This window comes from Bombina bombina, chromosome 1, assembly GCF_027579735.1.
Source record: "Bombina bombina isolate aBomBom1 chromosome 1, aBomBom1.pri, whole genome shotgun sequence".
Classification (NCBI taxonomy): Eukaryota; Metazoa; Chordata; class Amphibia; order Anura; family Bombinatoridae; genus Bombina; species Bombina bombina.
Window position 1 is genome coordinate 102034600 of NC_069499.1, and position 13572 is coordinate 102048171.

Genomic DNA, 13572 nt, shown 5'->3' on the forward strand with positions numbered 1-13572 from the left:
AAGCCTGACAAAAAGACTGAACATCTGGTACATCCGCCAGACGTTTATATAAAAAAATAGATAAAGCAAGACACTCTTGCCCAACAAATCGAACTCACCTGTCCCTTCCGACGGTGCAAAACTTCATTGAGATATTTAAGTATTAATCTTACTGAAGACTTAGATTCAACATATCGCTATAATTATATCCCTCTTAAGACATCTTTAGAACGTGAACTTTCCTCATGGCACTCTAGACACCTGTCTTGGATGGGTAGAATCAACTCGATAAAAATGACGGCTTTCCCCAGACTCCTTTATGTACTGCAAGCTCTCCCGATCCCTCTCCCACCCCGATACCTCACGAATATTCAAAGACTATTCAACTCCTTCATTTGGGGAGGCAGACATTCTAGAATTAATAATAAGATAATGATATCCCCCCGAATACATGGTGGTCTAGGGGTCCCCAATTTAGAATTATACAGATCCGCCATCTATATCCAAAGGATCCTCGACTGGAGGATACATGGATCTCAAAAACGGTGGGTTCACCTGGAGGAATATCCATATAAAGACCTGAATCTCCGCTCTGTATGCTGGTCCCCCCGTTTTGAAAACATAATCCACAACATAGACAATCCAATAACTAAAGAGACCTTATTACAGTGGGGGAAAACGAATAAAACTAACCCTTACCTTTCATCCAACCCCTCCCCACTCACTTCCCTGACACATAATACTGATTTTTCTCTGGCTGACTTGGGGACTGATCCCTCCGACCCTCACCAACATTCCGACATTGCGATACACCACCTCTCAGAGAATGAACACATACTCCCACACATCACACTTCAGGAGCGGAACTTCACTTGGGCCAACAACTGGTTTAACTATAGAAGACTTCATAATTATATTACAACTCATAAATCCAGTAATAACATGCTTAGACCTATGACTAAACTAGAAACGTTGATAACATCTCCTACCCCTTTAAGGCATACCTTATCTAAAATTTATTCTATTTTAACCCAACCTCCCCCGGGGTACTTACCTGGTGCTATTGAATCATGGGAAAGGGAGTTAGGAGTTATAATTCTTCCCCAAGTAGCATCATCTATATTTATAAATACTATGTCATCCTCTTCATCGGCAGCCCTTCTAGAGATGAATTATAAAATCCTTCATAACTGGTATCTTACACCTAGACGATTATACAAATTATACCCTACAACCGGGAATAGATGCTGGCGCTGTGGACACGCGGGGAGTGGTATGGGCCACATGTGGTGGTGGTGCAACAGCATCACTTGGTTCTGGAGAACCCTTCTTGGTGAGATTGAGAAAATTTTCCAATTCATACTCCCCTTCGATCCCCTAATATTTCTTCTAAATAAACACATCAAACTCCCCTCCAAGTCCCATGTCATTTTGCTTCGCATATTCACAAATAGTGCTAAAGCACTTATTGCAAAGAACTGGAAATCCCAAGACCCCCCCAATATCACAATGTGGAGAAACAAAATTAGCGACCTTATAGAACTAGAGGAATATAAAGCTTTTAGATTGGACACTAGGGATCATTATATTAATGCACAAAATATGTGGACACAATATATAGCTTCAGAAAGCTCTCTTTAGTCACTCATCCACTAATGAGATTCCCCTTACCTTCCCATACTTACCTGCACAGATAGAGAATTTTCATTGATTGATGGTACATTCTTTCAGACATATTATGTAATATTGGATTGAAACCTTGATATGACATGGTAGACAGTTGTTTTTCTTTTTGTCTATGCTTTTGTTATTTTAATTTCTAATTCACATGTTTTAAGAGACTGTTACTTTAACTTGACATTTTGATTGTTTTATTTTGTTAATGCCAATTGTGCTTTGTATTTCTGAACGGATTTTGTATTTTTGAAAATATACCAATAAAAACAACTTGGAATAAAAAAATAGATAAAGCAGAAATTTGACCCTTCAGGGTACTAGCAGATAAACCCTTCTCCAGACCCTCCAGGAGAAAAGCCAAAATCCTAGGAATCCTGACTCTACTCCAAGAGTAGCCCTTAGATTCACACCAATGCAGATATTTACGTCATATCTTGTAATAAATCTTTCTAGTCACAGGCTTACGCGCCTGAATCATAGTCTCAATAATTGACTCAGAAAACCCACGCTTAGATAGAATCAAGCGTTCAATTTCCAAGCAGTCAGCTTCAGAGAAACAAGATTTGGATGAAGGAAGGGACCCTGAAGTAGAAGGTCCTTCCTCAACGGAAGACTCCAAGGTGGACAGGATGACAACTCCACCAGATCCGCATACCAGATCCTGCAAGGCCATGCCGGTGCAATGAGAATTACAGACGCCTCCTCCTGTCGAATCCGAGCAATAACTCGACGAAGAAGGGCAAACGGAGAAAACACATATGCCAGACTGAACTTCCAAGGAACTGCTAGAGCATCTATTAAAACCGCTTGAGGATCCCTTGACCTTGAACCGTACTTAGGAAGCATAGCATTTTGAGGAGATTCCATAAGATCCAACGCCGGTTGACCCCACTTGAGAATGAAACTGGAAAACACCTCCGGATGAAGCTCCCACTCTCCTGGACGAAAAGACTGTCTGCTTAGAAAATCCACTTCCCAATTGTCTACCCCTGGAATGTGGATCGCAGACAGACAACAATTGTGAGCCTCCGCCCACTGAATAATCCTGGCTACTTCCTTCATCGCCAAGGAACTCCGAGTTCCTCCCTGATGATTGATGTAAGCCACGGACGTTAAATTGTCCGACTGAAATCTGATAAATTAGGTTAAAGCCAACTGAGGCCAGGCCAGAAGAGCATTGAAAATTGCCCTCAGCTCTAAGACATTTATAGGAAGAACCGATTCCTCCCGAGTTCACAAACCCTGAGCCTTCAACAAACCCCAGACAACTCCCCAACCCAGCAGACTGGCATCCGTGGTCACAATCACCCAGGAAGGCCTGTGAAAAAAGGTTCCCTGGGAGAGAAGATCCTGAGACAACCACCACGGAAGAGAATCTCTTGCAGCCTGATCTTGAACAATCTTTGGAGACAGATCCGTATAATCTCCGTTCCACTGTCTCAGCATGGATAACTGCAGAGGTTTGAAATGGAACCGAGCAAACGGAATGATGTCCATGACTGAGACCATTAGACCAATAACCTCCATACACTGGGCCACTGACGGCCGAGGGGAGGACTGAAGAGCCAGACATGAAGTGAACATTTTTTACTTCCTTGCTATTGTCAAAAAGATCTTCCTTTGCAAAGAATCTATAAAGGTTCCCAAGAATACCAAAGTACAAAAAGGAAACACAGCAGCACTGGTGCAAGGAAAATCCAGGGCCAAAAAAGTAAAACAAAATTTACCTTTATTAGAACGATTTACATAAGTACACAAATGAGCTTCCCTGACTAGTTTCGTGCTCACCAGAGCACTTAATCATAGGGTAAGTTGCTAGGTGTGAACCCTCCCTTTTTAAAGGGAAAGAAACACCTGGTATTCCCAAGAATACCACTCTTGTAGCCGGAATCAAGGAACTTTTTCCTAAATTCACCTTCCAACTGTGGGAGTGCAGAAAAGACAACAGCAACTCTGTGTGGGAGTTTGCTAGTTGAAAAGATGGCGCCTGAACCAGAATGTCGTCCAGATAAGGAGCTACCGCAACCCCCGCAATCTGACAACGCACCAAGAACCTTTGAAAACACCCTGGGAGCTGTTGCGATACCAAAAGGAAGAGCCACATACTGAAAATGCTTGTCTAGGAAAGCAAACCTCAGAAACTTGTAATGATCCTTGTGAATGGGAATATGCAGATATGCATCCTTTAGATCTACTGTAGTCATGAATTGACCCTCTTGAACCAGAGGAAGAATTGACCGAATAGTTTCCATCTTGAAAGACGGAACTCTGATAAACTTGTTTACACACTTGAGATCTAGGACGGGTCTGAAAGTTCCCTCCTTTTTGGGAACAATAAACAGATTGGAATAAAAATCTAGTCCCTGCTCCTGAACTGGAACAGGAGCAATCACTCCCATATCAGAAAGATCCTGAACACAACTTAAGAATGTCGCACAAAAAATATATAATATACTATAAAAATTGACCCCTGCAACACCTATGCAACTCAACAAGCCTTGTTGAGGTGCTTACCTGACCTCCCATGGACTAGAGTAATAACCAATGTAGCAGAGACGATCCGGACTCTCCCACTGCTACTACCCGCTCCCCAGACTGACCGCACATACACCAGCCCAGGAGTCGATAGGAAAAACAACACAAACTTCCATCCCCTCCTTCCTAAAAGAGCGCGCAAAACTCGCGCCGCCAAAGCTTCGCCCATTACTACTACATTACTAACAAACAGTAGTTGGGAGGCTAAAGAATGCCAAATTAACCATGTAGCAGACTACGGCTGACAACACAACACAGCCACTCAATAAAAATGACAAACACAAATAAATGTAATGAGCCATATGAGTGCAAAAAACAATCCCAAACAGAGCGATAAACATACAGTCCCTCTTACAGTGCCCCATAAAACTGCCACCATGAAAAAACCTGCACAAACAGATTCCAATCCGAAAAGTCATCCCCATAAGTGCCAATTGTTTCTGAACACCCTCAGAAAAATAAAAAACAGTAATTACCTCCATAATAATCTGCCCGGCAGCAAGGCAGCTCTCTAGGTTTGAAAGGTTTCCTTCCTAACATGGACCTGTAGATACAGAAAGAAAAAGACTAAGTAACCCAACATAGTCTTTTTACCAAAAGGGCAGCTCACAACCTGGGAGACACAGAAGGGATTATACCCCCCAGTTCCCAAAAGCTTAAAAGCCACCACTGCTCTACTGAAGAGACTGAAGTGGATTACAGCTAAACCCCAGAAAAATCAGAACAAACTTGTTCTGTTTAAAAATAACAAACTCTTGATTAAAGAATCAGACACCTACCTTTACCCCTTCCTTGTAACTGATACAAGCAAAGAGAATGACTAGGGGTTGTGGGTAAGGGGAGTGGTATTTAACAGCTTTGCTGTGGTGCTCTTTGCCTCCACCTGATGGTCAGGAGTGATAATCCCAATAGTAATTTTGATGATCTGTGGATTCACAGTGTCATTAGAAAGCAAGAATTTTTTTTATTTTATCTACAAAGGGTTTTTTAAAATATATTACAGATTTTTTTAATGTAATATAATATGACGCACATGTACTGAGGAAAAAAAAACCTCTGAGCTCTAATGCTTGTGAAGCATGTCACTGTCTACAAATAAAAGTAGAGCGACATCTGCCAATCAGCCAGTGAGCAATCAGGCCTTAAGGCCCAGCTACACTTCTAGTTAGCCTCAAAAAAATAAGAACAAAAAAGCTTTAGCTTAAAATATTTTTGCATGAAAAAACATAACATGTTTAAATGGTTTTCATTCTTATGCATGGAAGAAGAATTTTTTTAGTTTAGTTCATTTTAATTAGTAATTTTAAGTGCTTAAGCTCAGGAACCATTAAAACTTTGTCACACCTTTACTTCCTAATTCACAGAGGTTATTGAAATGAAAAGAATGGCATCTGGCCATAATATGTTGAATGTGAGACACTGACTATAATCTTTCTGCCAGACTTGGGTGCAGAGTTCTCATGTTTGCCAAGATCTTGCTGCCAATGGCATCTTATGTTATGTTGAAGTTGACAATTTTAAGGGGCATTAAATGCTAGATAGAATGACGCATTGAAAGAAAAGATTATCTGAGAATAAAATGTAGTTGTAATTTTTAAAGTTTCATTAGCTGTTTAAATATTGAAAAAAAATAAGTGTAAAGTTTTAGTGTCTATACAACATTTAGAGCTGCCATGTTGTAACTTAGGTTACCTTCTCTACTGTGGCCAATTAGGGACAGTTATAAATAGGTCACTAGAGTGTACAGCCAATGGCTGTGTGGAATATAACAGTGTTCTGCACTTACATTTCTATCAGGAACGGAAAAGCTCACAATTTCAGAGTGGAATTACATGAAAACGGGACAACATAAATAAGAAAGAATATATCAGAGTTTTTTTTATATATATGCTTTTTCATTTTATATTACCTTAAGGTGTTTAATGTCCCTTTAAGATAAGTTAAGGTTTAATTTGGGTATTGGGGTTATCATCAGGGTTGCTGTTAATTTACAAGATGTTGTCTGTAACATTCCTGCAAGGCAACATTATTGCAGCCACATTCTGACCATGGCCACAATATATTTACAGCAATGGTTCTGTTATAGCAGCATTCACAAACAGAACCAAAAAAGAAGACTCTATTGAACATAAACTAAGCTCATAAATAAAATCACAATGTAGATGATTAATAGGATTAAATGTACTATGTGTAACACTTACCAGCTATGACAGCAAAATCTGCTTCCACATCACAAGCTATGGTGTCTCCGTTATGGATGTATTTCTTCACAGCTTCTTTCACTTTGCCCATCCCAAGTTCATTACCTCCATCTCCAATACCTTCCCAAAAGAGCAGAGTTTAAAATGTCAGATATTATTAGGTGCACTGGCCAAGGCTTTCAAGTGCCTTTATAAATTTAAGGGTTATGTTTTCCATATACAGCACTGGGATTCTTTTCTCATTAAATAATTCCAAAACTTTAAACTAGAACATGTAGATACTCTGATGATCATTCTAGAACCTTGATGGAGACAGACAAATTAAATGCAGGGTATTTTATGGCCAATAAAAACATATTAGCGCTGCGGAATCTGTTGGCGCTCTACAAATAACCGATAATAATATTGAGAGGATGAAAGGCCAGTAAAGCCACAAATTATCTGTGCCATCAATCTGAACCCATGCTACACCTCTTCTGCTGAGTGCATTTTAGAATAAGGCTAGTATGCTATTTATTATCATCATTATTATTATTTTTAGTCTCACCAGTTGTGGTGATTCCGCGGATGTGCTGCGAAGCCAAGAAGAGATTATCAATGGGATCAACCAGGTGTTTGATGTTTATTTTCCTAGCATTGTAATAGTTGCCGTCATTTGCTCTTCCCGCTCGTTCTATGGCAACTAGGTGATCAAATCTTTAGAAAGCCAAAAAAAACAAAAAAAAAACAAAATATAAAATCAATTATTTTGAGAAATTATTGAATTATTGATCATTAATAAAAAAAAATAATACAAATCAGTTTGTACCTAAAATATGCTTATTCATACAAACTGAAATATAGATATAGGGCAAGTTACAATAGTCACAAAATTGTCCATATTAAAGGGACATTAAACACTAAATAAATGTTAGATTGAATTATTGCATTCAAAGAAAATATTAGCCTGTGAATAACATGTAGATGGATTTTTTAAAGTTTAATTAGCCGTTTAAATATTGACAAAATAAGTGTAAAGTTTTAATGTCTATAAAACAATGGGAGCTGCCATGTTGTAACTTAGTTTACCTTCTCTGCTGTGGCCTATTAGAAACAGTTAGAAATAGGTCACTAGAGAGTGCAGCCAATGATTGTGTGGAATATAACAATATTCTGCAATTCAATTTCTAACAAGAAGGAATTACAGGAAAAGGGGACCAAATAAATAATAAAAGTATATTGCAGAGTTTATATATATATATATATATATATATATATATATATATATATATACACAATTTATTATTTTATATTACCATCTTAAAGTGTTTTATGTCCCTTTAATGTTCTCCACAGAAAATGTTGTTGTCAGTCGGATTTCATTATGAAGTAGTCATAAGTAGGCAGCGTAATACTTTGCAATATTATAGCATTTTCTGTTAATTTACAATGTTACTTGAGCTATCCAAAACACAAACTAATTGAATAATTTGGCAAATTCATTTAATGATAATCTGTGCAACAAAATATTGAAAAAAATTAATATTAGCTGTTTTTAGCTTAATATGTTAGCCGGGTGGTCAATAAAATCAGTTGGGTGGTGTGCCCATTAAATAGGTCTGGGAGGCGAACACTGTCACAGGAGACCAGCACTCTATACCATTGTTTTACTGGGATCATTTCAACGAGCAAAACGAATGGTGAAATAAATTGTACTTTATTCACTAAAAATAGGCAAACACACAGAATTACACAAAATACAGAAAGAACACACACTTACTTTGGGGCTAGGAGAAAAACCACCCTGGTCTATCAGCCACAGTCAGTAGAATCCAGGTAAATACAAATAGCCCTCTTGCATATAGTCCCTTAGAGAGCTATCCCAGGCCCCGGGAGTAAATCCTCTGGCTTGACCATATCAGGTCGGACCAGGGTCACGGTGGCACCAGAGTCAAACAAACCGACTGTCTGTCGGTCCCCAATAGTCACCGTTCGCAGATGCTTTTGCCGGAGATTGTTGGGCTGCATCCCGACTGGTGCAACCTGATGCCCCTCCGTCTCTGCAGTGGGGCCCTCGAGGGCCAAGTACAGATCTCTCCGCCGCCGCCTCCCTCAGGGTTGGTGCAACGCTTGCACTTGGTACCTCTGTCTGTGCCACCCGCCCATGGGCGCCCAACCTCGCAGCTGGGGTGCGTTGCCCCTGATGGGGTACCCTGTAGTTGTCCCGATCTGGACAATCTGGTCGGATGTGACCCACTTTGTTGCAATGGTAACACCGCCGCTCGTGCTTAAATTCTGCAGCTTTGGAGGCACGCACTTCAGCTGGCTTGGGTGCCGATGGAGCAGTATCCCACAGAGCAGTATTTGTAATTCCTTTAGCTGGCACCGCCACATGTTTAGGAGTCAGTTTTTTGTGAATTACTGCCCGACTGACCACAAACTCATCCACCAGCTTAGCAGCTTCCACATGGGTTTTAGGTTTATGGTCAAAAACCCATGCCCTCACGTCCGAGAGGCACTGCTGCAAAAGTTGTTCTTGGAACGTTAAGTCCAGCAGGGTGTGGTATTTATCGACCCACATCCCTCCACCCACTGAGTTCCATGCAAGGCCATGCAAGCCCCATATTCCACATAGGACTCTTGGGGTAACTTTTCCTCAGTCCTGAACTTGCCCCTGTAAGCTTCTGGGGTGAGTGCATACTGCGCAAAGATCATAGCCTTCACATGGCCATAATCATCCCCATCCTCGCCAGGGATGGACTACAAAGTCCTTTTAGCCTTCTCGGATAACAAAGGGCTAACTCTCAAAACCCAATCCCGGGGTGGCACACGGTATCTTAGACACTGGGTCTCAAAATCTGTTAAGAACCCATCGATCTGATCTGTCCCGTCGACAAATTTCCCAAAACTGTGGTGGTCCACTCGGGGGGCAACTGCTCCCCATTGACAAAGTGGGAGTGGGGTGCTGTTCCATGAACTGCTGCCAACATTCAAATTCGCTCATCGGTTGTTGCCCCCTCTCCCCATGAGGCCAGGGGTGCGGTGAGTCCAGGGGTGGTGAGTCCAGTAGCCACAGGGACTAACCCCTCTGTACTCCGCAAAAAAAGTCTTACCGTATCCAGACGGTCACTCTCAACCTCCACATGTCCTTCCACCACCGGGGCTGGATTAATCTCCTGCTCCAATGGTTGTCTGCCGGCTGTTGCCACTGCAACTGAGGGTCCCTTCCCCTCTGGACAAGCAAATCCTTCTTTATGAGCTTTTAAGTCCTGCTCCAGCTCTGTTTTGGACCGACCGTCCATTGGTAGCCTATAGCTGCTACACCGGTACACAATCCTGGTGCAGTCCCATGATCGGAATCGTCCTGACCGTTGGTCCATGTTCGCCTGCTGGCACTAAGCTAAGTGACAAAGAAAACCTGTGCCTTTCCTGATCTGTGTAACGTGTGTAAGTCACTATTTATTTTGAGGGCTTGCAATCTGCAAGGTATCTTTTATGTTAGAACCTGCAGGATTTTAAACATAAAAGCTCAATGATCCCACCAGCTGCCACCATTTATTTCCTTTTAGAGCTTGTCACGGGAGACCAGCACTCAATACTGTTATTTTACTGGGATCATTTCAATGAGCAAAACTAATGGTGAAATAAATTGAACTTTATTCACTAAAAATAGGCAAACATACAGAATTACACAAAATACAGAATGAACACACTCACTTTGGGGCTAGGAGAAAAAAACTACTCTGTTCTATCAGCCACAGTCAGTAGAATCCAGGTAAATACAAATAGTCCTCTTGCACAGTCTTGTTATAGTCCCTTAGAGAGCTCTTGGTTAATCAACCGCTGGATAGTTCAGGCAACTTGGAAAAACATAATTTATGCTTACCTGATAAATTTATTTCTCTTGTAGTGTAGTCAGTCCACGGGTCATCCATTACTTATGGAATATATCTCTTCCTAACAGGAAGCTGCAAGAGGATCACCCAGCAGAGCTTGCTACATAGCTCCTCCCCTCACATGTCATATTCAGTCATTCGACCAAAGCAGACGAGAAAGGAGAAACCATAGGGTGAAGTGGTGACTGGAGTTTAATTAAAATTTAGGTCTGCCTTAAAGACAGGGCGGGCCGTGGACTGACTACACTACAAGAGAAATAAATTTATCAGGTAAGCATAAATTATGTTTTCTCTTGTTAAGTGTAGTCAGTCCACGGGTCATCCATTACTTATGGAATACCAATACCAAAGCTAAAGTACACGGATGAAGGGAGGGACAAGGCAGGAACATTAAACAGAAGGAACCACTGCCTGAAGTACCTTTCTCCCAAAAATAGCCTCCGAAGAAGCAAAAGTGTCAAATTTGTAAAATTTTGAAAAGGTGTGAAGCGAAGACCAAGTCGCAGCCTTGCAAATCTGTTCAACAGAGGCCTCATTTTTAAAGGACCAGGTGGAAGCCACAGCTCTAGTAGAATGAGCTGTAATCCTTTCAGGAGGCTGCTGTCCAGCAGTCTCATAGGCTAAACGTATTATGCTACGAAGCCAAAAAGAGAGAGAGGTAGCCGAAGCCTTTTGACCTCTTCTCTGTCCAGAGTAAACGACAAACAGGTAAGAAGTTTGACGAAAATCTTTAGTTGCCTGCAAATAGAACTTCAGGGCACAGACTACGTCCAAATTATGCAAAAGTCGTTCCTTCTTTGAATAAGGGTTAGGACACAGTGATGGAACAACAATCTCTTGATTGATATTCCTGTTAGTAACTACCTTAGGTAAGAACCCAGGTTTAGTATGCAGAACTACCTTGTCTGAATGAAAAATCAGATAAGGAGAATCACAATGTAAGGCAGATAACTCAGAGACTCTTCGAGCCGAGGAAATAGCCATCAAAAACAAAACCTTCCAGGATAACAGCTTGATATCAATGGAATGAAGGGGTTCAAATGGAACGCCTTGAAGAACCTTAAGAACTAAGTTTAAGCTCCACGGCGGAGCAACAGTCTTAAACACAGGCTTAATCCTAGTTAAAGCCTGACAAAAAACCTGAACGTCTGGAACTTCAGCCAGACGTTTGTGTAGAAGAATAGACAGAGCAGAAATCTGTCCCTTTAACGAACTAGCAGATAAGCCCTTTTCTAAACCCTCTTGTAGAAAGGACAATATCCTAGGAATCCTAACCTTACTCCATGAGTAACTCTTGGATTCGCACCAATATAAATATTTACGCCATATCTTATGGTAAATTTTTCTGGTAACAGGCTTCCTAGCCTGTATTAAGGTATCAATAACCGACACCGAGAAGCCACGCTTTGATAGAATCAAGCGTTCAATCTCCATGCAGTCAGCCTCAGAGAAATTAGATTTGGATGTTTGAAAGGACCCTGAATTAGAAGGTCCTGTCTCATAGGTAGAGACCACGGTGGACAGGACGACATGTCCACTAGGTCTGCATACCAGGTCCTGCGTGGCCACGCAGGCGCTATCAGAATCACCGAAGCTCTCTCCTGTTTGATCTTGGCAATCAAACGAGGAAGCATCGGGAATGGTGGAAACACATAAGCCATGTTGAAGACCCAAGGGGCTGTCAGAGCATCTATCAGCACCGCTCCCGGGTCCCTGGACCTGGATCCGTAACAAGAAAGCTTGGCGTTCTGGCGAGACGCCATGAGATCCAGATCTGGTTTGGCCCAACGAAGAATCAGTTGAGCAAAGACCTCCGGATGAAGTTCCCACTCCCCCGGATCAAAAGTCTGGCGACTTAGAAAATCCGCCTCCCAGTTCTCTACGCCTGGGATGTAAATCGCTGACAGGTGGCAAGAGTGAGACTCTGCCCAGTGAATTATCTTTGAGACTTCCAACATCGCTAGGGAACTTCTGGTTCCCCCTTGATGGTTGATGTAAGCCACAGTCGTGATGTTGTCCGACTGAAATCTGATGAACCTCAGAGTTGCTAACTGAGGCCAAGCTAGGAGAGCATTGAATATTGCTCTTAATTCCAGAATATTTATTGGGAGGAGTTTCTCCTCCTGAGTCCATAATCCCTGAGCTTTCAGGGAGTTCCAGACTGCGCCCCAGCCTAGAAGGCTGGCATCTGTTGTTACCATCGTCCAATCTGGCCTGCGAAAGGTCATCCCCTTGGACAGATGTGGCCGAGAGAGCCACCATAGAAGAGAATCTCTGGTCTCTTGATCCAGACTTAGTAGGGGGGACAAATCTGAGTAATCCCCGTTCCACTGACTTAGCATGCACAATTGCAGCGGTCTGAGATGCAGGCGCGCAAATGGTACTATGTCCATTGCCGCTACCATTAAGCCGATTACTTCCATGCACTGAGCTACTGACGGGTGTGGAATGGAATGAAGGACACGGCAAGCATTTAGAAGTTTTGATAACCTGGCCTCTGTCAGGTAAATTTTCATCTCTACAGAATCTATAAGAGTCCCTAGAAAGGGAACTCTTGAAAGTGGTAATAGAGAACTCTTTTCCACGTTCACCTTCCACCCATGTGACCTCAGAAATGCCAGAACTATCTCTGTATGAGACTTGGCAGTTTGAAAACTTGACGCTTGTATCAGAATGTCGTCTAGGTACGGAGTCACCGCTATGCCTCGCGGTCTTAGTACCGCCAGAAGTGAGCCCAGAACTTTTGTAAAGATTCTTGGAGCCGTAGCTAATCCGAAGGGAAGAGCTACAAACTGGTAATGCCTGTCTAGGAAAGCAAATCTTAGGTACCGATAATGATCCTTGTGAATCGGTATGTGAAGGTAGGCATCCTTTAAATCCACTGTGGTCATGTACTGACCCTCTTGGATCATGGGAAGGATGGTTCGAATAGTTTCCATTTTGAATGATGGAACTCTTAGAAATTTGTTTAGGATTTTTAAGTCCAAGATTGGTCTGAAGGTTCCCTCTTTCTTGGGAACCACAAATAGATTTGAATAGAATCCCTGCCCGTGTTCCGTCCGCGGAACTGGGTGGATCACCCCCATTAGTAAAAGGTCTTGTACACAGCGTAGAAACGCCTCTTTCTTTATTTGGTTTGCTGATAACCTTGAAAGATGAAATCTCCCTCGTGGAGGAGAAGTTTTGAAGTCCAGGAGATATCCCTGAGATATAATCTCCAACGCCCAGGGATCCTGGACATCTCTTGCACAAGCCTGGGCGAAGAGAGAAAGTCTGCCCCCCACTAGATCCGTTTCCGGATAGGG

At 42.0% G+C, this 13572-nt stretch overlaps 1 protein-coding gene across 1 annotated transcript in view; it reads right to left on the reverse strand.

Moving 5' to 3' along the window:
- Window positions 1-13572, reverse strand: part of DGLUCY (D-glutamate cyclase) — a 365542-nt gene that overhangs the window by 37180 nt on the left and 314790 nt on the right. Inside the window, exons 10-11 of the mRNA XM_053697558.1 lie at window positions 6940-7088; window positions 6393-6512 (exon numbers count right to left, since the gene is read on the reverse strand). Coding sequence (XP_053553533.1) covers window positions 6393-6512; window positions 6940-7088 — 269 coding nt within the window. The remainder of the gene's footprint in view (window positions 1-6392; window positions 6513-6939; window positions 7089-13572) is intronic.